General features: G+C 39.1%; 1 protein-coding gene across 1 annotated transcript in view; it reads left to right on the top strand.

Moving 5' to 3' along the window:
* The window catches only part of reep3b (receptor accessory protein 3b), a 50,199-nt gene extending 22,443 nt beyond the window's left edge, over positions 1-27,756 (top strand). Inside the window, exons 6-8 of the mRNA XM_061908709.1 lie at positions 8,368-8,530; positions 21,699-21,832; positions 21,907-27,756. Coding sequence (XP_061764693.1) covers positions 8,368-8,530; positions 21,699-21,832; positions 21,907-21,978 — 369 coding nt within the window. The 3' untranslated portion in view covers positions 21,979-27,756. The remainder of the gene's footprint in view (positions 1-8,367; positions 8,531-21,698; positions 21,833-21,906) is intronic.

Here is a 27,756-nt window from a genome sequence, read left to right as displayed (position 1 = left end):
ATATTTTTAACAAAGACAAATCATTATTTCTTCTAGATTTTCCAGAATTTTTTTTTTAAAAGAAATTCAAAAGACTTTGAAATAAGATTTAAATATGATTCTAACGATTTGCTAGATTTGCCAGAATAAATGTTTTGAATTTTAATCACAATAAGTTTGAAGAAACATTTCACAAATAGTCTTTGTCGAAAAAACAGAAGCTAAAATGAAGAATTAAATTAAAATGTATTTATTATTCTTTACAATAAAAAAAAATACTTGAACATTGATTTAAATTGTCAAGAAAGAAGAGAAAGTAATTTAAAAGGTAAAAAGGTATATGTGTTTAAAAATCCTAAAATCATTTTTAAGGTTGTATTTTTTCTCTAAAATTGTCTTTCTGAGAGTTATAAGAAGCAAAGTAAAAAATACATGTATTTATTTAAACAAGTGAAGACCAAGTCTTTAAAATATTTTCTTGGATTTTCAAATTCTATTTGAGCTTTGTCTCTCTTAGAATTAAAAATGTCGAGCAAAGCGAGACCAGCTTGCTAGTAAATAAATAAAAATAGAAGGCAGCTCACTGGTAAGTGCTGCTGTTTGAGCTATTTTTAGAACAGGCTAACGGGCTACTCATCTGGTCCTAACGGGCTACCTGGTGCCCGCGGACACCGCGTTGGTGACCCCTATTTTAGAGATTGATGTTGGTTTTTTATACAGTGCCGTCTGAGAGATCGAAGTTCACGGTCATTCAATGTTGATTTCCGGCCATGCCGCTTATGTGGGGTGATTTCTCCAGATTCTCTGAACCTTTTGATGATATCATGGACCGTAGATGTTGAAATACCTTAATTTCTTGCAATTGCACTTTGAGAAACGTTGTTCTTAAACTGTTTGACTTTTTGCTCACGCAGTTGTGGACAAAGGGGTGTACCTCACCCCATCCTGAGCATTTTTTGGGAAGCTGTTTTTATACCCAATCATGGCACCCACCTGTTCCCAATTAGCCTGCACACCTGTGGGATGTTCCAAATAAGTGTTTGATGAGCGTTCCTCAACTTTATCAGTATTTATTGGCACCTTTTCCAACTCCTTTGTCACGTGTTTCTGCCATCAAATTCTAAAGTTAATGATTATTTGCAAAAAAAAAAAAATGTTTATCAGTTTGAACATCAAATATCTTGTCTTTGTAGCATATTCAACTGAATATGGGTTAAAATGATTTGCAAATCATTGTATTCCATTTATATTTACATTTAATACAATTTCCCAACTCATATGGAAACGGGGTTTGGGTCTTGGGCACAGTTGGGGGTTCCAACAGGACAATGTCCCCAAACACACGTCAAAAGTGGTAAATGACTGGCTAAATCAGGCTACAATTAAGGTTTTAAAATGGCTTTTCCAAAGCCCTGACTTAAATGTGTGGACAATCCTGAAGAAACAAGTCCATGTCAGAAAACCAACACATTTAGCTGAACTGCACCAATTTTGTCAAGAGGAGTGGTCAACAATTTAACCAGAAGCTTGCCAGAAGCTTGTAGATGGCTACCAAAAGCCCCTTATTGCAGCAAAACTTGCCATGAGACATGTAACCAAATATTAACATTGCTGTATGTATACTTTTCATCCAGCAGATTTGGTCACATTTTCAGTCGACTCATAATAAACTCATAAAAAACCCAAACTTCATGAATGTTTTTTTGTGACAAACAAGTATGTGCACCAATCACGCTACCAAAAAAAAAATTAAGTTGCAGAAATTATTGGAAACTCAAGACAGCCATAACGTTATGTTCTTTACAAGTGTATATAAACTTGTGACCACGACTGTGTGTGTGTGTGTGTGTGTGTGTGTGTGTGTGTGTGTGTGTGTGTGTGTGTGTGTGTGTGTGTGTGTGTGTGTGTGTGTGTGTGTGTGTGCGTGTGCGTGTGTGTAATCTTAATTAGACCAGGCTTGTGAAGTGCTATAAACAAGTGATATAAATTATTCATCAATCCTTGAACATCTGTCGTCAAACTGTGTATCTTGTCAACTACTTAAAAATAACTATTATGGCTCCACTAACATTTTTCATTATCAAAGCCATCTACTTTGAGATATAATTTGTGGTAACTTTTCAGTTTCATTACCAGCAAGTGTGATTCCATGTAGATTATCCTAATTTGAGGATACAGATCTTGAAATTACAAATATAAACACTCCAACTTTACCATTAGTTTATAAACTATGGACGCCTCAGTATCAATTCCAACAGCATCTTATTGTTGCCGTCAATCTTCTCCTAAATGAAATGTGTCCTCTTACTGTGGCAGACCTACCTATCAGAAGCATTTGTAAATGTCACCAGAATGTTTTTCCTCCTGTTAATTCAACCTTAATTTTGGTTGTACTTTATTAAAATAACATCTGAAAGCATTGGCCATTAATTGTTGTTTACTTACTTGTTCAGTAATCAATCAATCAACAATTATTTGTATAGCCCTTCGTCATAAGTGTCTCAAAGGACTGCACAAACCACAACGTAATTATTGATACAACTGTTTGTATCAATAACTATACCTAATTCCCTTACAATAAATAACAGAAATTTAAAAAACTTCACCTGCAGAGTCCAGTATCCAGTATTTTATCCAGTAATTTATTATTTCACAGTAACACTGGTTGATTTTTTTTTTTATTAAAATAAAAAAGATCGTCCCTGAATCTTATCGGCAACCACAAATATCGAATCGAATTGTTAAAACGAATCGTTCCACCCCTAATACATACGTACATACAGTACATACATACATACATACAATGTGGGAAATTATAATGTGATATCCTGCTGGTTATGTAAGTTTATCCCTTTAGAGTAAAAAGACATGATCAAACCATGATATTTGGTAGTTTTATTTATTCAGAGATGGACAGAAAATCACTCAAAAACACTGAATAAAGATTTGTCATGAATCTGTATTTTACAGTGAAATAAGTATTTGATCCTCATGTAAAAACACGGATAGTAACTGGTGGAGAAAGAAGCACAGAGATCAGATATTTCTTGCAGTTGGTCCCAAGGCTTGTGCTCATATTCATGAGGGTTTGGGTATACTCTTTACAGTTTACTCTCAAAATCCTGAAGGTTTTGTAGCTGTCTCTTGGAAACTTGAAGTGCAAGCTTCCTCCGCAGATTTATGGAATTAACGCTGAAGACTCCAGGGTCGATATATACATACTACTTTTTAAGCTACTCATTTGTTGAATTTGAACATTGCCATGCTTGGAGACCTCTCCACGTGACATCTTCAGTGTTCTGGCTAAAGCCAGCACGTTCTGATTCGAAATTCCACAGTAAATGGCCCTGTTCATCGGTCCCTAAATGTGGTAAGGTCTTCCTGTACCTTTTAGCAAAGAACCAGCCCTAGACCAGAATGTTTCCACCTAAATGTTGGGGATGGTGTTCTTGAGGTCAAATTCAGCATTCATCAGCGTCTGAACAAAGCATTTCAGGTTGATGCCAAAATCTCAGTCTTGGTCTCCTCTGATCGCATCAAAATTTTCCCAAGACTGAAGCAAACTTAAATGGACCCACAGCAAAGTACTGTATGTTACCAATCTTTTTTTGATGACTGTGGTCCCAGCTCTCTTGAGGTGATGAATATGATATGGGCTAGCATTCATCTTGCCAATGCATTTGTGTGAAAAAGGCTTTAGAAGATGTTGAGTTATATGAACTCTACCTATACACACTCACGTTCTCAACACAAAACAACAGTAAAAAAAAAAAAAAGAGCATTACTATCGCCATGGCACAAGTTGAATAAGGGTCCACCTTTTAAACTATGGGGGTTAATTTTTGCAGCTGTTTAATTATAACACACACCTGCATCTGCACAGCTAGAGGAAGATGTCTCTATGCTTCTGCTTGCCAAACGACTGTATACACTGATTTTTAATAATGACTCCAAAGTTAGGCTGCATGGAGCTGCTTCATAGCTAACCCTCTGATGACTATTTTCTTATCTCTCTCTATTGACATCCTTCTTTCTTTAGGACTTCTGTGCTTCACCAGGCTCTTCAGGGAGGTAAAAAAAAAGTTCCTAGTTGCATGACAGAGCTTTCCCTTCATTTCACACGAGCATTATGCTCCCATATGTCCTCATGTCAATCTTCTCAAATATATTCATTATTTCTTTTCCTACAGTTAGCCATCCTTGTTCATGTGCACATGGTTATATTCAAGTGAGCTTGTACAGCTGGTGTAGTTGGTGGTCAAGTTATTAGGTGTACATTAAAATCCTAGTTGCTGGTCGTATTCTGCTTTGTTTGTATTTACAATTCAAGAAATAAAATAAGTAGACCTTTCTTGTTGAGAACTTTAGCCAAACATTAAACATTGAATTATTGACAAACTATTGAGTAGATAACATTTTAATATGAATATTAATACAGTGTGAAAGCAGTATAACATATTTAACTTTGATACCTGATTTGGAGACACACATAGATGGTGTAGGGCCAGACTAGTTCTAAAAAAGTTTGTTGCATTAAACGCTTCATGCAGCTCACTTTCTGCACTCACTGTTCTTCTTTTGAAGTTGTCAACTTTTTAAGAAGCGGTGTACTGACTATCCAGATAAATCATGCTTTTGTGTTCAAAGTTTGTGCTTTTAGGAGAGATATATAATTCATGTCAATTTCAGAATTGTTCCATTGACAATATTCACCTGTGTGTGTCCGTTTTATGTGCATGGCATTTAGCCTGTGTATACTTTACAGGATATGCAGATTGATACATTGTGACACTTGGTCCTACCCTCATACTGCAGAAAATGTTTTTTTTCAATATATACAAACCCCGTTTCCATATGAGTTGGGAAATTGTGTTATATGTTAATATAAACGGAATACAATGATTTGCAAATCATTTTCAACCCATATTCAGTTGAATATGCTACTAAGACAACATATTTTAATGTTAAAACTGATAAACATTTTTTTTTTTGCAAATAATCATTAACTTTAGAATTTGATGCCAGCAACACGTGACAAAGAAGTTGTTAAAGAATCAGAATCAGAAAAGTTTTTATTGCCATTGTTTGTGAACGGGTTCACAAACTAGGAATTTTACCTGATGCAATCATGCAACATAAAAGACATACAACACATAATAGAATAACATGAGCTGTAATTGAGCTATCAGATCTTGGTATTGTTCACGTGTCTGATGGCCGAGGGGAAAAAACTGTTCAGTTGGCGGGAGGTGTGGGTCTGGATGGACCGTAGTCTCCTGCCTGAGGGAAGAGGGGAGAATATTTTGTGTCTAGAGTGAGAAGAGTCAGCTGTGATCCGACCCGCACGCCTCCTGGTCCTGGAGGAGAACAGGTCCTGGAGGGGTGGGAGTTTGCAGCCAATCACCTTCTCAGCAGCACGTACCATGCGCTGCAGTCGATGCTTGTACCGGACTGTGGTGCCGGGGAACCACACGGTGATGGAGGAGGTGAGCTGTGACCTGAGTAGAACTGCACCAGCATCTCAGTCGGCACTTTCAGTTTTTTCAGCTGCCGCAGGAAGTACATCCTCTGCTGGGCCTTCTTGATGAGGGAGCTGATGGTCGGCTCCCACTTGAGGTCCTGGGTGATGGTGGTGCCCAGGAAACGGATGGAGTCTACAATGGAGACGGGGGTGGGAGAGTTAATCAGGGTGAGGGAGGATTGTGGGGCTGTGACTTTCCTGAAGTCCATTTTCATCTCCACTGTTTTCTGGGCGTTCAGCTCCAAGTTATTGAGGCTGCACCAGGACGCCAGCCGGTCCTCCTCTCTCCTGTAGGCAGACTCGTCGCCATCCGAGATGAGCCCGATGAGAGTAGTGTCGCCCGGCAAACTTCAGCAGCTTCACCGACTGTTGACTGGAGGTGCAGCAATTTGTGTACAGGGAGAAGAGCTAGGGGGAAAGTACACAGCCCTGAGGAGTACCAGTGTTCGTGGTACGACTGTCCGAGACAATCTTCCCGAGCCGCACGTGCTGTCTTCTGTCCGTCAGGAAGTCATTGATCCAACTGCAGAGGGAGTCAGGCACGCTGAGCTGGTAGAGCTTGTCTCGTAGCAGTCTAGGGAGGATGGTATTGAAGGCAGAGCTGAAGTCCACAAACAGGATCCTCTTTGTAGGTTCCTGGGGAGTCCAGATGCTCCAGAATGAAGTGGAGGGTTAGGTTCACTGCATCATCTACAGACCTGTTTGCTCTGTAGGCGAACTGCAGTGGGTCCAGGAGGGGGGCGGTGATGTCCTTGAGGTGGGGCAGGACCAAGCGCTCAAAGGACTTAATGACCACAGACGTTAGCGCCACCAGCCTGTAGTCATTAAGTCCTGTGATCCGAGCTTTCTTGGGGACAGGGACGATGGTGGAGGTCTTGAAACAGGACGGCACCCGGCATAGCTCCAGAGAGGTGTTGAAAATGTCAGTGAAGACAGGAGCCAGCTGATCCGCACAATGTCTCAAGGTGGAGGGGGAGACGCCTTCCGCGTGTTCAGCTTCAAGAACTGCCGGCATACATCCTCCTCTTGGATGGAGAGGGCCTTTGGTGAATTCCTGTGACGTTCTTGGAGTCCTTTAATGTCCTTGGAGTCCTTGTGGAAGTGGCAATACATACTGATAATGTTTAGGAATACTCATCAAACACTTATTTGGAACATCCCAGAGGTGTGCAGGCTAATTGGGAACAGGTGGGTGCCATGATTGGGTATAAAAGCAGCTCCCATGAAATGCTAAGTCATTCACAAACAAAGATGGGGCGAGGGTCACCAATTTGTAAGCAAATTGTCGAACAGTTTTAGAACAAAATTTCTCAATGAGCTATTGCAAGGAATTTAGGGATTTTACCATCTATGGTCCCTAAAATCATCAAACGGTTCAGAGAATCTGGAGAAATCACTGCACGTAAGCGATGATATTATGGACCTTTGATCCCTCAGGCGGTACTGCATCAAAAACCGACATCAGTGTGTAAAAGATATCACCACATGGGTCTAGGAACACTTCATAAAACCACTGTCAGTAACTACAGTTGGTCGCTACATCTATAAATGCAAGCTAAAACTCTACTATGCAAAGCAAAAGCCATTTATCAACAACACCCAGGAACGCCGCCGGCTTTGATGGGCCCGAGCTCATTTAAGATGGACTGATGAAAAGTGGAAAAGTGTTCTGTGGTCTGACGAGTCCACATTTCAAATTATATTTGGAAAATGTGGACGTGGTGTCGTCCAGAACAAAGAAGAAAATAACCATCCGGATTCTTATAAGCGCAAAGTTCAAAAGCCAGCATCTGTGATGGTATGGGGGTGTATTAGTGCCCAAGGCATGGGTAACTTACACATCTGTGAACGCACCATTAATGCTGAAAGGTTCATACAGGTTTTGGAGCAACATATGTTGTCATCCAAGCAACGTTATCATGGACACCCCTGCTTATTTCAGCAAAACAATGCCATGCCACGTGTTAGAACAGCGTGGCTTTGTAGTAAAAGAGTTCGGGTACTTTCTTGGCCCGCCTGCAGTCCAGACCTGTCTCCCATCGAAAATGTGTGGCGCATTATGAAGCGTAAAATACGACAGCGGAGACCCCAGACTGTTGAACGACTGAAGCTCTACATAAAACAAGATTGGGAAATAATTCCACTTTCAAAGCTTCAACAATTAGTTTCCTCAGTTCCCAAACGTTTATTGAGTGTTGTTAAAAGAAAATGTGATGTAACACAGTGGTGAACATGCCCTTTCCCAACTACTTTGGCACGTGTTGCAGCCATGAAATTCAAAGTTAATTATTATTTGCAAAAAAAAAATAATTTTTGAGTTTGAACATCAAACAGTTTGTCTTTGTAGTGCATTCAATTGAGTATGGGTTGAAAAGGATTTGCAAATCATTGTATTCCGTTTATATTTACATCCAACACAATTTCCCAACTCATATGGAAACAGGGTTTGTATTTGTGTAATTAAAGTGTATTTGGTTAATGTGTTTATTAATTACTTCATGATTATTAGATAACTGACAAAGATCACACCATGTAAAAAGTTCTGTGATTAGCCCCCTTTATGTGCAAATGTTTCTACACATAGCAAATATTTCAATTTATAGGAACATTATTGCAAGTCTTGCATTGCTGTTTTTATTAACAACACACCATTAAAAAAGCAAATGAATAAAAAAAAAAGCAAAGATTCACATAGAATAGGAAGTGCACATGAAAACAGCAGATGGAAACATTGAATGCAAGTTTGCATTGTAGAAAACTAAATACATTTTTATATGTATGTTTAAATGTAGTCTGAAATCTTAAGACAATTTGTGACGACAGACGAAAAGTTAAATATTGTGGTTCTGTGCATTTCTTTGTCTCAGGGTCAGGGTGCAATCACAGAGAAGCTGCGGAGCCTGAGCATGCATGACCTCACACAGATTAATCAGCAAGATGGAGGTGAAAACCAGTTGTATCGTTACACCTCCCATGCTGCTAATCCTGCCATCAGACGATCTCAGAGCGCTGATGTACCTGATGAAGGAGGTATGTGAGCACACAAACACACGTGATCCAGTCGCAGGCCGACATGATGATGAATGTCTCTGAGTTGTGTAAAAACATCTTCATATTTTGCTTCAAATACATTTATAGCAGAGGATACCAAAATTACTTCTCTTTTGCATGCTGCAATTATTATGTTATGCTATCAAAAAAACTATTACATTCAAATTTAATTTGAACAGTAGTAAAGACTGGCTGACCCTAGGCTGTGGTATGCTTCTCAGTAGAAAAAAAGTAAACTCAATGTTTTAGTTTTCGTCACCGATTTGGTGACTGGGCCACAACAAGATTTCAATGTGCTTCTACTTCAGCGACTCATCTTTTGTCGTGGCCGTAATTTGGATAGTTTATCCATAACCGTGTCAATCAAAACCACACAATATTATCTTGGGAAAGGCAGAACTTTTGGTAAATAAAATTAGACTGTGCATGTAATCAAAAGGTTGTGGCCAGTCCAAAGGGAGGATAGAGGATTCCCAGTGGCATCCAAAGTGTTCATCTGTGACCATGCATGTCTCGTTTTTAACATCCAGTAATGTTTGACGTTGGAGGTTCTAAGGCTGGGCGATATATTGAGTTTGAAAGATATATACATATATTTTTAAACAAGATATGGATTAAGATAATATTGTAATATAGATATAATTTCTTTCCCGTTAAAATGTGTTCCTTGTTCTTCTCCGCTTCTCACTCCCTTTCAAATCTCCATGAGCTACTAAACCCCTCCCCTTCTTCCTTCCAAGACGTGCTTGCACGTATAAGAACATCCATGATTGGTTGGCTGTTTACTATGATGAGTCACGATTGGTTAAGATTAGAGCAAAACATTACAGACAGGCCAATCAGAGGCAAGATAGGCGGGTCATCGAACCAGGAAGGAAAATCACAACAGACACGCACATCCCAAATGACGACGAGAGAGTCAAGTGGGCGATTTATATATTAAAAAAACTAGTGGAAGATGGCAGAGGGATTCTCTTGCTTAGATTTTCCTTTCAGCGATGTAGGCCACGTCCAGGAAAACCACAATGCATCTAGTTTGCGACATTTGGACAAATGTATGTGTCTGGGTAAAACATTAATTTGAGTTTTTTACCATGTAAGCCCAAATCAAAACTGTTTTCAAGTTGCCAACCCTGGCATATTTCACACGAGAAAAGCTGCCAAAAATGTATGCCACAGTGAGGAAGGTCATAGCGGCACAATTAAGTGAAGTCACTTACTTGGCGCTGACCAGAACCGTACAGTTAGTTTAGTCTATTTGAAGGGATAATGCACAGAAACATTAAGCTCAAAGACAGATATGTTCTGTACCAGATTATAGCTAAATAGCTAGGTTCCATCTGCAGTCCCTGGCTATATAAATCAAAGGGATACAAAATGCATGCAATAAAGTCATACCATAACACGTAATCAAATTAAGAAAAGTCATAAATGCCCTTTCATGGACACATACTTAATATACAATACAACCACATCTAATTTACATCATTACACAAAGACAACACATGCTCTTTTTCTGTCATCATTTGTAAAACAACTATGATTTTAACAAACACACCTCACAATTTACAACAAAAATGCTGTCATGGATAAATATAATACACATTAAGTTGATCTGCCAAACATAGTGCCCACCTTAGTGACCGTGTGAGCAGCTTTGATCACTCCAAAGCCACTTTTTAACTTCAATTGTACCCCGCGTTCCGCCCGATTGTAGCTGAGATAGGCGCCAGCGCCCCCCGCGACCCCAAAAGGGAATAAGCGGTAGAAAATGGATGGATGGATGTAAATGAAGAGTAATCTGTTAACGTTTTCAGGTTTGTTGTAAGGTCGTTCTATTCCTTCATGGCTTTATATGAAAAGGCTGATTGTGCAAAAGATGTTTTACATCTGGGTACGCTACACTGCCCCCTGGTGGAGGCTCGTGTGTTTCTAGTTGTCACAGCAGATGTAAACTGGACAAAGTGCTTAAGTGGCGCTAGTGCAGTGTTATATAGGATTCAATAGGCCATTTGAATTGATGCTAATCTTTGAAGATTAGATAAATTTAACAATCTATATTTTTGGAGAACTAAACAGTGATGGTGATGTTGTGGTTTTTGGTCAAGGATTTTGAGCAATTGTTTGTCCAAAGTTTCCAATGGCCTCAAAATGATTTTGCTTGCCTGCGACCAGCATGTTCTCCAATAATAAAAATGAGACATATTCATTGCATTAAAATAAGTTTGTACATGTGTGAATTAAGAAGTGCCTGTTTGCAAATGCATTTTTTATCTGAGTTTGATACATTTTGTGTTATTTGCTCAGCTATGTTATTTTTATGTAGAAAGAGTATTTTTCTATTTTATTTATGTTCTGTAGTTCTGTGCTACTTAAACAGTTTTTTTCTGTGCTGTTAATACCCATCTTGACTAACTGGGTTAATAAAAGTGCCACTGACTGTTTACAGTACAGTTGTCATTCAGTTCAATTTCAGTGAATCTCGCTCAAAAATGAATATATTTATATGTATACTTTTACCGAAAAATATATCGAGATCTATATCGAATATTGAGTTTAAGTAAAAATATTTCGATATATACTATTTCTTCCATATCGCCCAGCCCTAGGAGGTTCCACTGTATTCAAAGAAACAACCTAAACATTTTTGTTTATTGAAAGTGTGTATTATCTACACAGTAAGCAAATCACAACTCATGAAAGATACTGTATAGCTAAACATGTCAGGTAAGGTGCAACAATGCTTTCAACAGGAAAAGTAGACAAACTTAAGGACAAATGTGATTTTTTTTTTTTTGTCTTTTCTTTGTTCCTTCCAACCTCCGTTCCCTGCAAGCTTAGACCTGCAGGTTGAATGGCATTTCAATGAAAGCAATCTGTGGGCTTGTGCATGTGTGCAATAGTGGGAGTGTGTGACTTCCCAGCAGATGGAGGGGATGAGATGAGGCTGAGTGGGATGCTGGTAGAATGTCAAACACACACTCTGGCTCAATTCCCTCTGTCAATGTCTCAGACAGCCTGTGAGTCATAGTGAGGGTGTTTGGGGTCAGATGGGAGGAGAGGACAGAGATTAGTGATGTGTTGGTCTTGAGAGAAACAGCTCGTAGAGCAGATTCTTTGACGATCAGAGCTGGCTCTAGCTTGGAAGCCTGAGTTATAGTTTTTTTTGCCATGTTTTTTTTCTGTTAAAGCTTGCCTGGTGATTGGTTTTACTCAGACGAGCCATAAAAACCGTCTCTCTTGAGAGAGACAGAATTCATAATCACCAGTGTCTGGAAAGTATTGACTGCTTCAAAATTAATATCAATAAATCTCCTTAAATTTTACACTCATAATGAGACATAAAGTTTTCTGTGATGTTTGCAAATGTATTAAAAACAAAACTAAAAAAATCACTTGTACAAACATTAGGTAGTCAGTCTTTTCCATAACGCTAAAAATTAATTTGAATTTGTGTGAATGTGACATATAGTGTATAGTGCTTTGGGTATCATGCAGGTATAGTAAAAACACTATATAAATACAGACCATTTACCATTTAGACAATATATTATTGGCATCCTGTTTCCACTGATTGTCTTTAAGATGTTACTACAGCTTAGTTTGAGTTCGACTGTTGTAAATTCATTTGATTGGACATGGTTTGAAGAGAGACACAGGGTTTAGAGTGAGCTATGCTACGAGCTACATAGCTAACGTAAAAACGGAATATATTACTTACTCGTCCATTGCCAAACACAGTAGATCCAATTAAAAGTAGTTTATAGAATAAACATTATTTATTTTGTTAGACGATGGTGAAGCTGTTCTCTTATATTAGATGGCTAAGCTAGCTACACAACAAATCAAGCTAACATTGCTAACGTATTATCCACACATTTCTAACCTACTGTTATTACTTACCGTTTCATTGTCCCCTCCATTGCCATTAACAGTTGGCACATAGCCTTTCATAAAAGTAGTCCATACACCCATTTTTACTGCCTGTCACTTTCAGGTGCGTGGGGGGCTGGAGCCTCTTCCAGCCGCATACGGGCGGAAGACAGGGTAAACCCATCCATCCATCCATTTTCTACCGCTTATTCCCTTTTGGGGTCGCGGGGGGCGCTGGCGCCTATCTCAGCTACAATCGGGCGGAAGGCGGGGTACACCCTGGACAAGTCGCCATCCATCTTTATACTGGCGCAGGTTTGGGAAGAAGCACTTTCGAAGTAGTTTGCTTTGCATACACTCGAAGTGGCTTTTTCACAGTTGAAGGCACATTACCACAAATAATAAAAGTTAAAAGTAAGACACTTTATACCTCAGATGTGGCTGAAAGTTTGTGTAGTGACTTGCGCTGGTAAAAGCAACCATCAAAAGTGCATGTTCGTTCATTGGGTTTTATTGTGGACATGTTATGGACTACAACAGGTCCTACATAAAATAAAAATGGCAGACTCGCGCAAAAATGTTAAGTTAAATTTCTACCATACATGGATACTCCACTGACGTCACAATTGGGGAACATTTCTAACTTCTCATTTTATCAATCAATCAATTCCTTTACTGTCATTGTCATTATAACACAAATGGTAAATGGGTTATACTTGTATAGCGCTTTTCTACCTTCAAGGTACTCAAAGTGCTTTGACACTATTTCCACATTCACCCATACACACACACACATTCACACACTGATGGCGGGAGCTGCCATGCAAGGCCCTAACCACGAACCATCAGGAGCAAGGGTGAAGTGTCTTGCTCAAGAACACAACAGATGTGACGAAGTTGGCAGAAGGTGGGAATTGAACCAGGAACCCTCAGGTCGCTGGCACGGCCACTCTCCCAACCGCGCCACGCTGTCCCAAGTCATACATGTCAATGAGATTTTGTTGGAGCTTAGACTAGCGGCATAGAAACTGCAGTGATGTGCAGGTTGACCGTAATTCCATTACCAGTGTAAAGAAGATAGAGATAAGTGGGTGCGGGGTGGGCGAACAGTCAGATGTCTGAAGAGTGTTATGTCGATGTTTCAGCAATACAATGCCCAGGGCACAACTATTGAGGTGGTGAAGAGTGAGGTATTAAGATGGACGAAGGCTGTAAAGGGGCCGGCTGTTAATTTAGCAGTCTCACAGCCTGGGGATACAGACTGCTAGACATTCTGGTGGTCCTGGCGCAAATAGAGGGTAGCAGGTTGAAAAGGCCATGTTCTGTGGGTGGTGCCTGTTCCTCAGGATGTTGCGTACTCGCAATTTTGGCAAAAGTATGACTGAAAGCAAGATTGTTTTATAAATATCTCTGCAACACTTCCACAGTTTCAAATTTTCAAAACTGATGCAGATTTCCAATACACATAAGCAGGTACCATCAGGTTAGAAAAGTTGTTTTTGCATTATAAGGCCCCTCTAAAGAAGCAAAATTACTAAATGGATCGCATTATATTGTAAATAAACTGTAAGAACCATAATTTGGAACAAGACAAACGCATGAACAATGTGATTGTGACTGGGCTCAACATTAAATGCATGTCTTATGCCAGGGCAGATTGCAACAAAGGAGGTGTTATTCAGATTAAAAAACTCTTGAAGCTGTAATTTCTGCTTAAAGTGCATCATCAAAGTACACAGCAAAGGCTGTGAAGAATGTTTTTACAGCAACTATGACTGTTTTTATTTTTAATTCATTTTCAAAGCTAAAAATAACTTTTCATGTTGTTTTAGGTGTGCTTGATAAGTTCTCTATCTTTTTGTTTAGAATTTTAAGGACAACATTTTCCTAAAGGATAAGACTAGTGCTGTCCAATGTTGGGATTTAATATTGGCACCACCCACCATGTTGTGTATTTGTCACACAAAAATAGCACATGCAACACAGTAAGTGTATGGTTTGCTAAATTGTCACTCTTTTGTATGCGGTGCTTTGATCAGAAAGGTTTTTTTACATGAATGTTAGAGAAATGATAGAAAATAGAAACGGAGGAGCAAAGAGAGTGATGCTTGATAACCTACCGAGAGAAGAAAAAGATATCATGTATTCAAGCTCAGCAGGCCGGGAGAAAGACAAGGATGAGAGGGAAAGTAATTTCTCTTTATGGTTCCTCTGCTATGGTTTGGGGAAGTAGTCTTTTGTGCTTTTGTGTTACGCTCTTTGGCAGCTGAGAACATTGTTGTTGTTGTTGTTTTATCTCCAATTGCTTACTTTGTTTATTGTAAACAGCTCCCATACAGTATGTACAGTTTTTAAGGGGGTGGTTGTGCCACCCTCTTCACTACTCTTGCTTTTGCCTGCGCTCAAAAAACTGATCCAAGCCCCTCTTTGTGGTCACATATTTTAAATCTAATTTTATTAGGTAAAATATATTTAAAACAGGAGGAATGCACCATTCTAATAAAATCCTAATTGCCAAAAATTGCAATTAGCTATTCGATTTGTGATTTTTAGATTTTATTAAATGTATAGAATTGTTAGAAAGATAAGTGAAGGAAGACCTGTTACTTTTAGACTGTTAATCAACATATTCTTCTCTCAAGTTGACACATATTAGAACAATATCCAATAATCCTATTAAAAAATATTTGGGTTTACATATTCAACACCCATGTTGCTTACGCCGTCCTTGGCCACTTATTGTAGCCTCCTTGTTGTCCACCCATTTCTGAACCAAGTTTACAGGCTTCCTACTGCTTTCACCTTTTTGTACTGTCACAAAAAACTTTTTTCAAATACTGTACAGTAATACAACACAAGTGGTGTGTGTTATTAGCACACTAAATGCATTGGCTGCATCACACACAGCGTTGTTTCCAGCAGGCCAAGGGTGCAAAGCTAGACAATTCTGATTCAATTGGAAAATGGAGAGAGAAAGTAAAAAAATCTCACCCCTTTTGCGATTGATAATTGCAATAATTATAACCTCAATGCCGATTAATTGTGCAGCCCTAGTTGGAAATGTATCTTAAGAATAGTTGATTGTGATGTCATCATATCAGGTTGTCCGATAAGTAATTTTGCGTAACAGATTTTATCACATTGCAACGCAGCGCAATGTAGCTTTTTTTCTTTTAGTAAATCCTGATGAACTCGATTAGATGCCATGCTTGGTTGCATTTTGATGCGATCAGCACAACAGAATTTCTATCATGTCCAAAGTATTTACAGTATACAATTGCCACCACGGCCACGCCTTATATCAAATTTAGATGCAATGTAATAATATACTCACTGAGATGTGATGTGATGCTCTCACCACGATAGCTCCACATTTCCCCTACGATGCCAATCGTGGTCAAATGATGAATGTGAAAAGGACATACAGAGTTATTCAGGATAAATGTTCAACGCAAACATATGTCTGGATGGATGGACATACAGTATCTAGTCAACACAGCTGCAGTTGTTCCTTAAGGACACACTGCCCCCAGTGTTTTGGAAGACAAATACAAGTCTGGCGCCACCCCCAACTGAAGAGCTATAACTCAAACAAGGCGCCGTCAGGGGGCGCAAACTACGCTACGCAAACTACGTGACGCAAGAGTATATTAACCCAAATAGAATATGCACACAGGAACGTAGCTGTCCCAACTGTTTCATTTATGTATTCACCCAAAACCTTAAATATTTCCTCTATGTAGGACACAAAAAAACCCTCAACTCTGTTTTTAATCTGCCAGTTAGTATAAACTTATTGAGAGTTTTGCAGGCCTGTGTGATGTCATCACATATTTTTAACTATTATAGGAACTGCACCAGAGGAACGTTGGCCAGAAAGATGCTGATATTTGTGTAGCACAAGTATAAGTAATAAACAAAATTCCTCATTAGGGAAGGTAGCTATTATATTATTGTATTTGTAGGGTTAGCATTAAGGTATTTATCAAATAAGATGGATCATTATTGAAAATAATTAGCATTCGAATTGTGTGGTAGTAGTTGCCTGGGATAGGCTCCAGCTCCCTGCAACCCCAAAAAGTGATGGATGATGTTTGGGTTGTCACATAACAAGAGACAGGAATAAAGCAGAGGGAGCTCTCTGCTGACATCTGCTGGTTGTGGCAAACTCGCTGTAATGCATCTCTACCATGAATGCATTTCTTTTGGGTTTGGTTTGTCAGACTTTTAGTATTCTTTTGAGAAGCCTGCTGTGTGTGGACAAACATTGACGACACAAAACAACAGCGTGTGGAAGAACAGTGATCTGCTAAATGTGTGGCGCATGTTAAGCCGCGCCAACTGCTCCCCTCACCTCCCAGGGGGTGATCAAGGGTGATGGGTCAAATGCAGAGAATAATTTCGCCACACCAAGAGTGTGTGTGACAATCATTGGTACTTTAACTTTAACTTTTAACTTTAGAGTGGGGCCTTGATTTACTAACTTATTTGCAAATGAACTTAAAATCAAAGTTCTCCATAAGACAATGTAAACATGAATAATGGGTTCCAGCCTTGACAAAAGTCCATCATTTAGTAAACGTTTGTACACTTGGCACACGATATGAAACGCTTTATATTGTATATCAACCACATACTGTCTAACAAGAGGGTGATTGATCAAATGTCTATTTAGTAATAAAGTTGAAATAACCAGCTGAACTGTCCATATATGCAGCCAACCACACGCATGCGTGTACACACACACAGTCAGTAGACATGTGGTGCACTCACAGCCTGAAATCATGAACATTTCTTAACTTTAACAGCCAAGTTGCTACAGCGATTAGGAATAAATAAAAGAAAATCCAGTTTTCCCTTGTTGGTACATTTTCTTGGCGTGCAGCGGAAGAAAGGAGTAGGGGAAGGCCGTGTTGACAACTCTGTGGATACGTCCAGAATGTTTCAAACCACACCTCGCTTGTCCGTTGCTTTCTTTGGACTCATATTAAGGTAGCAAAAGCTTGACAAATGTTGTAAAAAGGCTTATATATATTAAAAGCACATAAAGTAACACAGGTGCTAACGACAGCAGCTGCTGTGCTGACTGAATGAGCACTGGGTATCGATTGGCCCGCCCACAATGGCAATGCTGCTGGGCACAAAATGGCTGCACTGTCTGCACACAATGGGTGGATGAAAAGTTTGTACACAAAGACAGAGTTCGTACACCAAGGCATATTTTTATTTAGTCTGTGGTTTGTTAATGGAAAAGTTTGTACAATGAGGGGTTCGCAAATCGAGGTTCCACTGTACATGTTTTGCAACTTTGAGGTGCGTTGGAAAACACAAACCTCACAGAATACACCAAATAGTTTTTAAAATGTATTTAGTAGATACATTCCTGATGATAAATGTTCATAAAAATGGTCTTTATTTACAGTGATATCATAATATTCCCAAATATTTCTGGAATAAAAACATTCCAACACATTTCTAGAATCAAAATACTACCAAAAAGTAATTTTTTAGAGTGGTGATCGCTGTTGGTTTACTTTTTGACTTTTGTGCTGGCAGCAATGGTTCAGTCCCCACCCAGTGGCCTGAGTGTGAAGGATTGTCCTTCTGTACACAAAGTAAAGATGATGGAATCCGTTTTTCATCATTTTCACGCATGCCACCTACATAGATTGAGGTACACCTAGTCAGGGCTCTGCAACCTTTACGATCAAAAGAGATTGCTGCCTCGTCAACTAAATAAATATATTATAGAGCCACAAAATGTATTTGGTTGATTGATTGAAACTTTTATTAGTAAATTGCACAGTACAATACATATTGACCACTAAATGGTAACACCCGAATAGTTGTTTCAACTTGTTTAAGTCGGGGTCCACGTAAATCAATTCATGGTAACAGTTTATAAACTTTTAAAAGTCTTCATATTTAAATTTTTTTTTTTTACTTCACAGGAAAGGCAATCTTTATTTTCCTTATCTCTTTTGGCAAGTATTCATAGTTAGCTTACACAAGGGGTTTGCACACTAGGGCTGCAACTAACGATTATTTTGATAGTCGTTTAGTCTTCGACTATTTTAACAATTATTCGACTATTTGGATACTAAAGCGTACACATATTTAATGGCTCTAATTTTTCCAGTCGATTTCTGAATGCAGCTTAAGGAAATTTTAGGCATGAGCTTACAAACAACAAAGATGACTTATTCGTTCGTAAATATTTATTCATACTGTAACTGTGATGCTCATTCAGCTGTTATAAAAAATTAAATGACTATTAAAATGTTGTCCATTTAAAGCAGGTCTGGGCAAGTATTTTGACTCGGGGGCCACATTTAGAGACAAAAATGTGTCTGGGTGCCGGTATATCTATTTTTAGGAACACGAATACAAAACCTCACAATAATGTCTGATTGAATGCTAAAAACGTTATGACAGACCGCCTTAAAAAACGTAATGGAATTTTACATTTTTATATGAGCGATAAAACACTGAATATTGACAAAATATGAATGTCACGCCCGCTTTCGATCGACATATTTTACAATCAAGTGAAACGCAACAGAAATGCAACAAACAGTGAAATATGAACGCGAAGGGTACAAAATAAACCCACCTACATTCTGATATATTTGATATTTGCTGAATTCCCACAAGGGATCAATAAAATACTTTCTATTCTATTATATAGATAGATAGATAGTACTTTATTTATTCCTTCAGGAGAGTTCCTTCAGGAAAACTAAAGATTTCAGCACAATCCCATTCAAAATCAGACAAACATTACAGGTAGACAGAACAGGATTGCTGACGGGTCTGCCAACTTTCGGCGCCCCTTACAAAAAAGGTGAGATACAGGTAAACAATTGGTGGGGGGATCGGGCGGGCGAGGGCAGAATGGGGGGAAAAAATAAAATCACTAAGCTTTAGAACTTTGTTGAGAAAATCTTCTGCGTCTGTGGAAACCCTTCCCGCCCACACTGCTTGGTGCCTCGTCTGAGCTACTGTGACGTAGATGACCATAGTAACTAATTAGATGACCGTAGTAACTAATTAGATTACCATAGTAACTGGTATATCATACATAGGCGCAGATTCCAACCATTGAAATACTTTGTATAGTTGAAAACTATACTAAGGTCATTAGAAAACACCACTGCACATCATAATGGCAGCTACAGTTTCCATCTTAAACATCTGAAACAATTATTTAGGAATGTCCGGCGGGCCAGATTGAAAAGGCCATATTTGGCCCCCGGGCCCTAATTTGCCCAGGTCTGATTTAAAGGAAAGGCAAGGCAAAGTGTTAAAACAACAATTAACCTTGTTTAGGTATTTAAAAAATAGTTAAAATAACAGCAATGAAAACAAACAACAAAACACAAAATCTAACGACCTCAAAAAATGTTTATATTGTGTGATTTTTAAAGAGTTGCACACTGGTATATTGACTATTGATTAACTCTTGGCAGTTTTAGCACTCTAATAGACTCAATGTGTAGAATTATACGTTTGATTAATTCTTAAAATGTTGGCTATTTAATAGATTGTATGTTTAATCTTATGAAACCTCCGCAGTGGTGCCTGTCTGCGTGCGTGCGTTACGGCATTGCAAAATGACACTGCTTTAAAATGTACTTGAATTGATAAAACAAAAGTTAGTTATTTTTCACACAACTTCGTCTCGCTCTTGTTAGCTAGTTAGCAAAGTAGAAGCTAAAACTCTTACCGAGGTTGAGAATGCATCCTCCCTCCAAATGTCCGACATCTTGCCTTTGCTTTAAATGCTCGCCTAATACAGATGTACTGCCATAAAAACAAGGTCCGCTTTGCAAAATCAGCAAGATATTCATGTTTTTAACAAGAATAAGAGGAACTATCCTCACACTTAAAATGTTAACTCTCGTTGTTTTTGTGTTTTTTCCCGCCCGGTAAAACACGAGAGATGACGTCACGACGATTGCCGACAAATATAATTGTCAGCGACAAATTTTATTGTCGATGTTTATCGACAACTTCAACTAATCATTGCAGCTCTATTGCGCACTCAAGAAGGTGAACGGAACACACAGGCTTCCAGTCTCTTTTACTTGCCTTTTTGCGCCTCAGTACTCAGCCTGAGCGAATTCACGGCTTCACAGACAGTAAGGAAATTACAAAACTCTCTGCTAACTTTTCTCACTCCATGGGTACACAAAATCTGAGAGAGCCACAACAAAGACGCTAAAGCGCCGCATGTACTGTAGCTCCAGAGACGCAGGTTGCAGGCCCCTGCCCTAGGGTATTTGTACATTCTCACAAGTTATACATGTGACAACAAGTTAACCCCTGGGATAAGCAATATAAAAGAAACGGTAATTATACACTCAGGGCTTGATACACTAATATCTAATTACCACGCGCTAAATAGCGTGTGCAATCTATAAAATAATGCAGGGCTGTCAAACTCCTCAAATGTAGGTGTTTCGAGCTTGTGGCATCGTATTAAAAATGACTTGTAATTGATGACGAATGTGAATCAACAAAGTATTGAGCAAAGACTGAATACTTATGTACATGTGATTTTTTTTAAAATTTTTTTTAACTTCAATACATTTTTAAACTGAAAAAAAAACAACACAAAAAACTTTTCACTTTGTCTTTTTGGGCTATTGACTGTAGAATTTTGAGGATTAAAATTAATTATTCCATTTTGGAAAAAGGCTGTAACATAACAAAATGTGGAAAAAGTGAAGCCCCGTGAATACTGTCTGGGTTGCACTGTATGCACCTTACACAGCCCCCAGTAGAAATACTATGTAAATACTGTATATAAATAATATCATTTTCATGTTAAAGACAAAATAGATCCCTTTTTTTCTGCTCCTGTGAGAGAGGGGAACTAGTATCGGTCACCGAGACAATATGTTCAGCATTCATTCATGTTTTATTGCTTATCCTGTTCAAGGACACGCCGAGTGAGCTGGAGCCTACCCCAGTAATGAAATAATGTACAGCATTTACCTTGACGAGTGGACTTCGACGGTATCTCCTTCCAGCCATCAAACACACCATCAGGAAATTTTAAATGTTTGCCTTCTAAAAATGATTTAATCATTCTTAGACTCCTGCTCCACTGTGGTGCCAACGAGCAGTGACACACTCCAACTGCTTGGCAAAGTTAGCGAGCTACACGTGATTTCTTCCTTTAATTCAATGGATATTATCCTCTTACTCTTCTGTGTGTGGGAGCAGTGAGTCTAACACTGGAAAACACCTGTGTGCTTTGTGTTTGCAGAATACTTTTATGACCAGGACGACGTGAGCGACGACGAGGCAGAGCCAACCCTCTCCGAAGATGAGGCTCTTTCTCAGAGAGGACTGAGGCGATCTCAGAGTGTCAGGCTGACACGATCCAGAATCCGCAAAGATGTAAGAGTTGCAATCTTTTGGTAGCAAGAAGGTCAAAGTCGTCACCGCGACTCTTTTGTTTGCTTTCCTTCCAGAATCGCTATGGATCCTTGAAGATTAAAGGCAAGAAGAGACCAGCGCTGAGCTCCGTCAACTACGCAATGTGAACACTCCTCTTGGCACACACCCACACACACACACACACACACGCACACACACGCACACACACACACACACACACACACACACACACACACACACACACACGACCACACTTGTAATTAGATTTCTTAATAGGTTTGCTTCCTAAAAAGGTATTTTTCATAATGAACTACAATTTTTAAGTAAGTCGCTTTGTTTTAAGTGTTTTTAAAGGCCTACTGAAACCCACTACTACCGACCACGCAGTCTGATAGTTTATATATCAATGATGAAATATTAACATTGCAACACATGCCAACACGGCCGGTTTAGTTCACTAAATTGCAATTTTAAATTTCCCGCGGAGTTTCTTGTTGAAAACGTCGCGGAATGATGACGCGTGCGCGTGAGGTCACGGACTGTCTGGAAATATTAGAATATTAGCGCAGCACCATTTGCGGCTAAAAGTCGTCTCTTTTCATCGCGCAATTAAATGGTATTCTGGACATCTGTGTTGCTGAATCTTTTGCAATTTGTTCGATTAATAATGGAGAAGTCAAAGCAGAAAGATGGAGTTGGGAAGCTTTAGCCTTTAGCCACACAAACACACGGTGATTCCTTGTTTAAAATTCCCGGAGGTGAAGCTTTACTATGAATCAGAGCGGTCAAACGAACATGGTTCCCGACCACTTGTCAACTGGCAGGTTTCGGTGAGAAAATTGTGTTAAAAAGTCGCCTCTTACCGGAAATCTGTGGAGTCTGCGCCGTCCTTGTATCTGCCGTGACTTCCCTCAGACACTGGCCTCAAGACACCCATTAACAAACCCCTCCGATTATCAGGTACTATTTAGTCTCACTAAAACACTAGCAACACAATAGAAAAATAAGGGATTTCTCAGAATTATCCTAGTAAATGTGGCTAAAAACATCTGAATCCGTCCCAATGCAATCGCCTCTTTTTTTAAAACTTTTTTTTCTTCTTTTTTTTCTAGTCCTTCGCTATCAATATCATCATCCACAAATCTTTCATCCTCGCTCAAATTAATGGGGAAATTGTCGTTTTGTCGGTCCGAATAGCTCTTGCTGTTGGAGGCTCCCGTTATAAACAATGTGAGGACGTGAGGAGCCCTCACCCTTTTGACGTCATCGTCTGCGACTTCCGGTAAAGGTGAGGCTTTTTTATCAGCACCAAAAGTTGCGAACTTTATCGTGGATATTCTCTACTAAATCCATTCAGCAAAAATATGGCAATATCGCGAAATGATCAAGTATGACACATAGAATGGACCTTCTATCCCCGTTTGAATAAGAAAATCTCATTTCAGTAGGCCTTTAACTCACACAGTAATATTTTTACCATGACTATTATTATTATGAGACGAAGAGACCTAATGCCTGCTGTTGGTCAAAGTTGTGTCATCCAGTATGGAAGGCATTTACTTTTTCAAGGCACATGTGTGTATTTTTCTCAAAGAAGAAACTATTTGAACACTTCCTAATGGCTTTACGAATGGATGGCATATTCTCTCCTGAGAGGTGTCGTCTGGCACCGGAAACACTCCTCATCACGCCTGTGTGGAATTGTCCCAGCCCAGACTTCCCCCTAAGACACTTTTTGGAGTTTGAATGAGTCACACGTGGGAAAAATCCCTTCTCTCTTCGTCTGACATCCTTTCACAGTCAACACAAAGATGACAGAAAATGTAATTTCATGAAGCCCAAATCTCTTTTTTTTTTTTATTAGCTTCGTGCACATTTTAAAAATACAATTCCAAAGAGCAAAAATGAGGGAAAAGAAGTAATATCAGGAGAAAAAGTTGGCATGTCAATGCTAATAACACAAAGCTAACATGTAGGCTGTTTTTTCTTAGCGTACTAGATTATTTTTTACAATATAAACATTCCCCGGCAGTCATTAGATTTTTAAAAAATTGTTGTGTGAAAATGTCTATTTATATATACATTTTTGGGCTGAAATCCAAACTCCATCTCTTCAAAGGTGACTTTGTTGTCAACACCATAGAAATACTTCATTCCAGGTTCTGGTTGTTCCTTTTCAACTTTTCATGCCTATTATCCTGGTTTGCTGTTATATATGTATGTATTCTGTGGCTCAAAAGGGTTTTATGTATAAATACTAGTTATTTTTGTCAATGCGTCTCATCCCAAAGCTTTTTGTTACTGCTGTTTTGTTTGCTGGTCATCTCAGTTTCAGTAATGAAATGTAGGTCACACAGAACAACCTTGTCTTTGATCAATCGTCAGCAATTGATCAATCTTTTTAATAGGGGTGTCGAAAATGTTTTATTTTCAGATTAATCACGATTTTTATACGATACATTTTTTAAAATTTTTTATTTCTTATCTTTCCAGTATGTCCTGTCCAGCCACTCAGATGAATCATATTGTTGATGTAGATCAGAGGTCTCAAACATCTAGCCCGTGAGACGTTATGTTTAATATGAAGGGCGCTTGACAGCGTCATACTTGCCAACATCCCCAATTTTCCCTGGAGACCCCTGAATGTTAGGGCACCAATTCTATCGAAGCCCCTGTGGATATTAACCAGATCAACAATATTCAGGGAGTGCCATAATGGCACTGCCTTTAGCGCCCTCTACATCCTGAACTGACAGTGTCGCAGCCCAGTTGTATGTTGCATCTGGCCATGCAAGACGCACGTGTGGTATTGCAAAATATATTTGATCAACAGCTACACACGTCACACCAAGGGTGGCCGTAAAAAAAACTTTAATAATGTTAAAAATATGTGCCAGACTGTGAACCCACATCAAACAAGAATGACAAACACATTTTGGGAGAACATCCGCATCGTAACACAACATAAACACAACAGAACAATTACCCAGAATTCCATGCAGCCCTAACTCTTCCGGGCTACAATATACACCCCCCCGCTACCACCAATCCCCCACCCCCCACCCTCCCTACTTGCGTCGGTTGAGGTGTTGTATATTGTAGCCCGGGAGACTTAGGGTTGCAAGGTTTTCTGGGTATTTGTTCTCTTGTGTTTAGTTGTGTTAAGGTACGGAAATTCTCCCAAAAGCGGTTTGTCACTCTTTGTTTGGTGTGGGTTCAAAGTGTGGCGCATATTTGTAACAGTGTTAAAGTTGTTTATACGGCCACCTTCAGTGTGACGTGTATGGCTGTTTACCAAGTACGTCTTGCAGCCTCTGACGATGTTCTGCACAAGTCTCATACAACATGTTATGTAAAAGCGTGGGCGATGACATGTAGTGGAGCAGTAGTCCTCTTTTAAGGGGTGTGCGAACCCCTGGAGTAACTTGATGGTATGCAAAGGGACAAGTGAGATTTATTAAAAACGTTCTAAAAAAAAATAGCAGCAATTCATAAATCCTTTATACAAATGTTTCTTGAAAAATACTTCAATGAAATATGAATGTAAGTCCATAAACTGTGAAAAAAATAATACAACAATCCAACATTCAGTGTTGACAGCTAGACTTTTTATGGACATGTTCCATAAATATTGATGTTAAAGATTTCTTTTTTTGTGAAGAAATGTTTAGAATGAAGTTGATGAATCCAGATGGATCTCTATTTCAATCCCCAACGAGGGCACTTTAAGTTGATGATTACTTCTATGTGTAGAAATCTCAATTTATAATTGAATCACTTGTTTATTTTTCAACAAGTCTTTTAGTTATTTTTATATCTTTTTTTCAAAATAGTTCAAGAAAGACCACTACAAATTAGCAATATTTTGCACTGTTATACAATTTAATAAATCAGAAACTGATGACATAATGCTGTATTTTACTTCTTTAACTCTTTTTTTCAACCAAAAATGCTTTGCTCTGATTAGGGGGTACTTGAATTAAAAATTTGTTCACAGTTTACAGTGAAAAAAGGTTGAGAACCACTGTTGTAGAGGACGTTAAAGGCAGTGCAGTCACGGCAGCCCTTAATAATGTCGGCAAAGTGAAAATTGGGACAAATTCGGGGGAATGGTTGCACCGGTAGATTGTCGGGAGGTGCACTGAAATTCAGGAGTCTCCTGGAAAAATCCTGAGGGTTGGCCAGTATATTGCTAGGTCGGGAAAGCCATTCATATAAGGTGAATTCATTAAAAAGTGCATGTTAGATTTTTTTAAGAAATCTTTTCTTGCGGCCCAGCCTCACCCAGTTTCTGCATCCAGTGGCCCCCAGGTAAATTGAGTTTGAGACTCCTGATGTAGAAGATCATATCTGCTGTACAGATTTCAAAAAAGAGAAGTGTTGGGTACTTCTCTTGTTGCCTTATTATTATTAACCAACGCCCCTCCGTGCGTTGGTTGAGATGAGCGGGGTTGGGGGGGGGTTGGTGCTAGCGGGGGTGTATAATGTAGCCCAGAGAATGTTAGGGATGCATGGGATTCTGGGTATATGTTCTTTAGTTTTTATGTTGTGTTACAGTCCCGATGTTCTCCCGAAATGTGTTTGTCATTCTTGTTTGGTGGGGGTTCACATTGTGGCGCATATTAATAAGAGTGTTAAAGTTGTTTATATAACAACCCTCAGTGTAACCTGTATGGCTGTTGATTAAGTATGCGTTGCAGTCGCTTTCGTGTGTTAACAGAGGCCGAATATAAGATGTGATCAGTCCGCACGCAGATCGCGTGGTGTAAAAGCGGGCGCGACGACATGTTGTGGAGGAGGTTAAAGGCATTGCTATCACTGCACACCCTCAATATTGAAGTCCAGGTAAAAATTGGAGAATGTTATCCCCGGGTGATATCTGAGAGAGAGAGAGGCACTAAAATCCGGAAACCTCCCGGAATAATCGTTGGGGTCGGCAATTTAGCAGCTGAGCCACATCAGAATGATCAAAGATTCGGATGCGGCTTCAGAGCCGCGGGTTGCCGACCCCTGCAGTATACCATAGACACTCCAATAAAATGCTAATAAGAGAGCTTTTCCTTGGAATGAATGAAGCATAAAATACATTTAATTAAAGGTAAAACATAGTGGAAATGGTTGCTTTCTTTTTATAACAGTGCTTTTTATTATTATGCTTTTTTGTATGGATTGATAATGAGTATTGTCTTAATCATGTACAGTAATAGACTCGAGGGAGGGTTTTTGTGGACAGTATGTTCTTAAAGGTGAGTTATTTGGTGTGTGTATCTACAAACACAACATTATTAGTCTGATATAAACTGCTAATTAAAAAAATCAAGGTAAAACTTAAAGGACACAATGCAGTCAGTCTCACTTAGGAAGCAACAGTGATGGACGATCATGCTGTTTTGCAAGTGGAATAAACAACAGGTGGCGCTCTCCACTTTGTGTGTGACTCCAAATCCAACATGGGTTCATATATTTGATTTCACTGCTGTGTGATGGTGTTGCTTGCACTTTTAACTCTGTAAAGAAGAAAGTATTTAATAAGAATGTCATTCATTCCCATCTCTGATGTTATTTCAGTGTTCCCTTCATTTCTAAGAGCAGTTGACTAATGAGCACTTTGTACTAACAAGATGTTTTCTTCATCCGCTGAAAACTGGCTTTTGCGGTCAAGTCCTTTCTATTGAAGCTCTGCAAAGCTGGATTATTGTGAACCCAAATACACAACCACGTCTTTTTAAACGTCTGGTGTAGTTGATCTATGTTCAGCTCTGACTTTGAGATGGCACAACAAACCAAACTTTGCATATTGTCATATTTCTGGTCAATGTTCATAAATAATATACACCAAAGTTTTGTGTACAGGATTTGGATGATTGTTAAATGGATTGTGTGGCAATGAAATGAAGATGCCTTGTTCTTCTGTGGCAACAACA

This window comes from Nerophis ophidion, linkage group LG08, assembly GCF_033978795.1.
Source record: "Nerophis ophidion isolate RoL-2023_Sa linkage group LG08, RoL_Noph_v1.0, whole genome shotgun sequence".
Lineage (NCBI taxonomy): Eukaryota > Metazoa > Chordata > Actinopteri > Syngnathiformes > Syngnathidae > Nerophis > Nerophis ophidion.
Note: the sequence above shows the minus strand (reverse complement) of the source record. Positions and strands in the feature narration are given on the sequence as shown.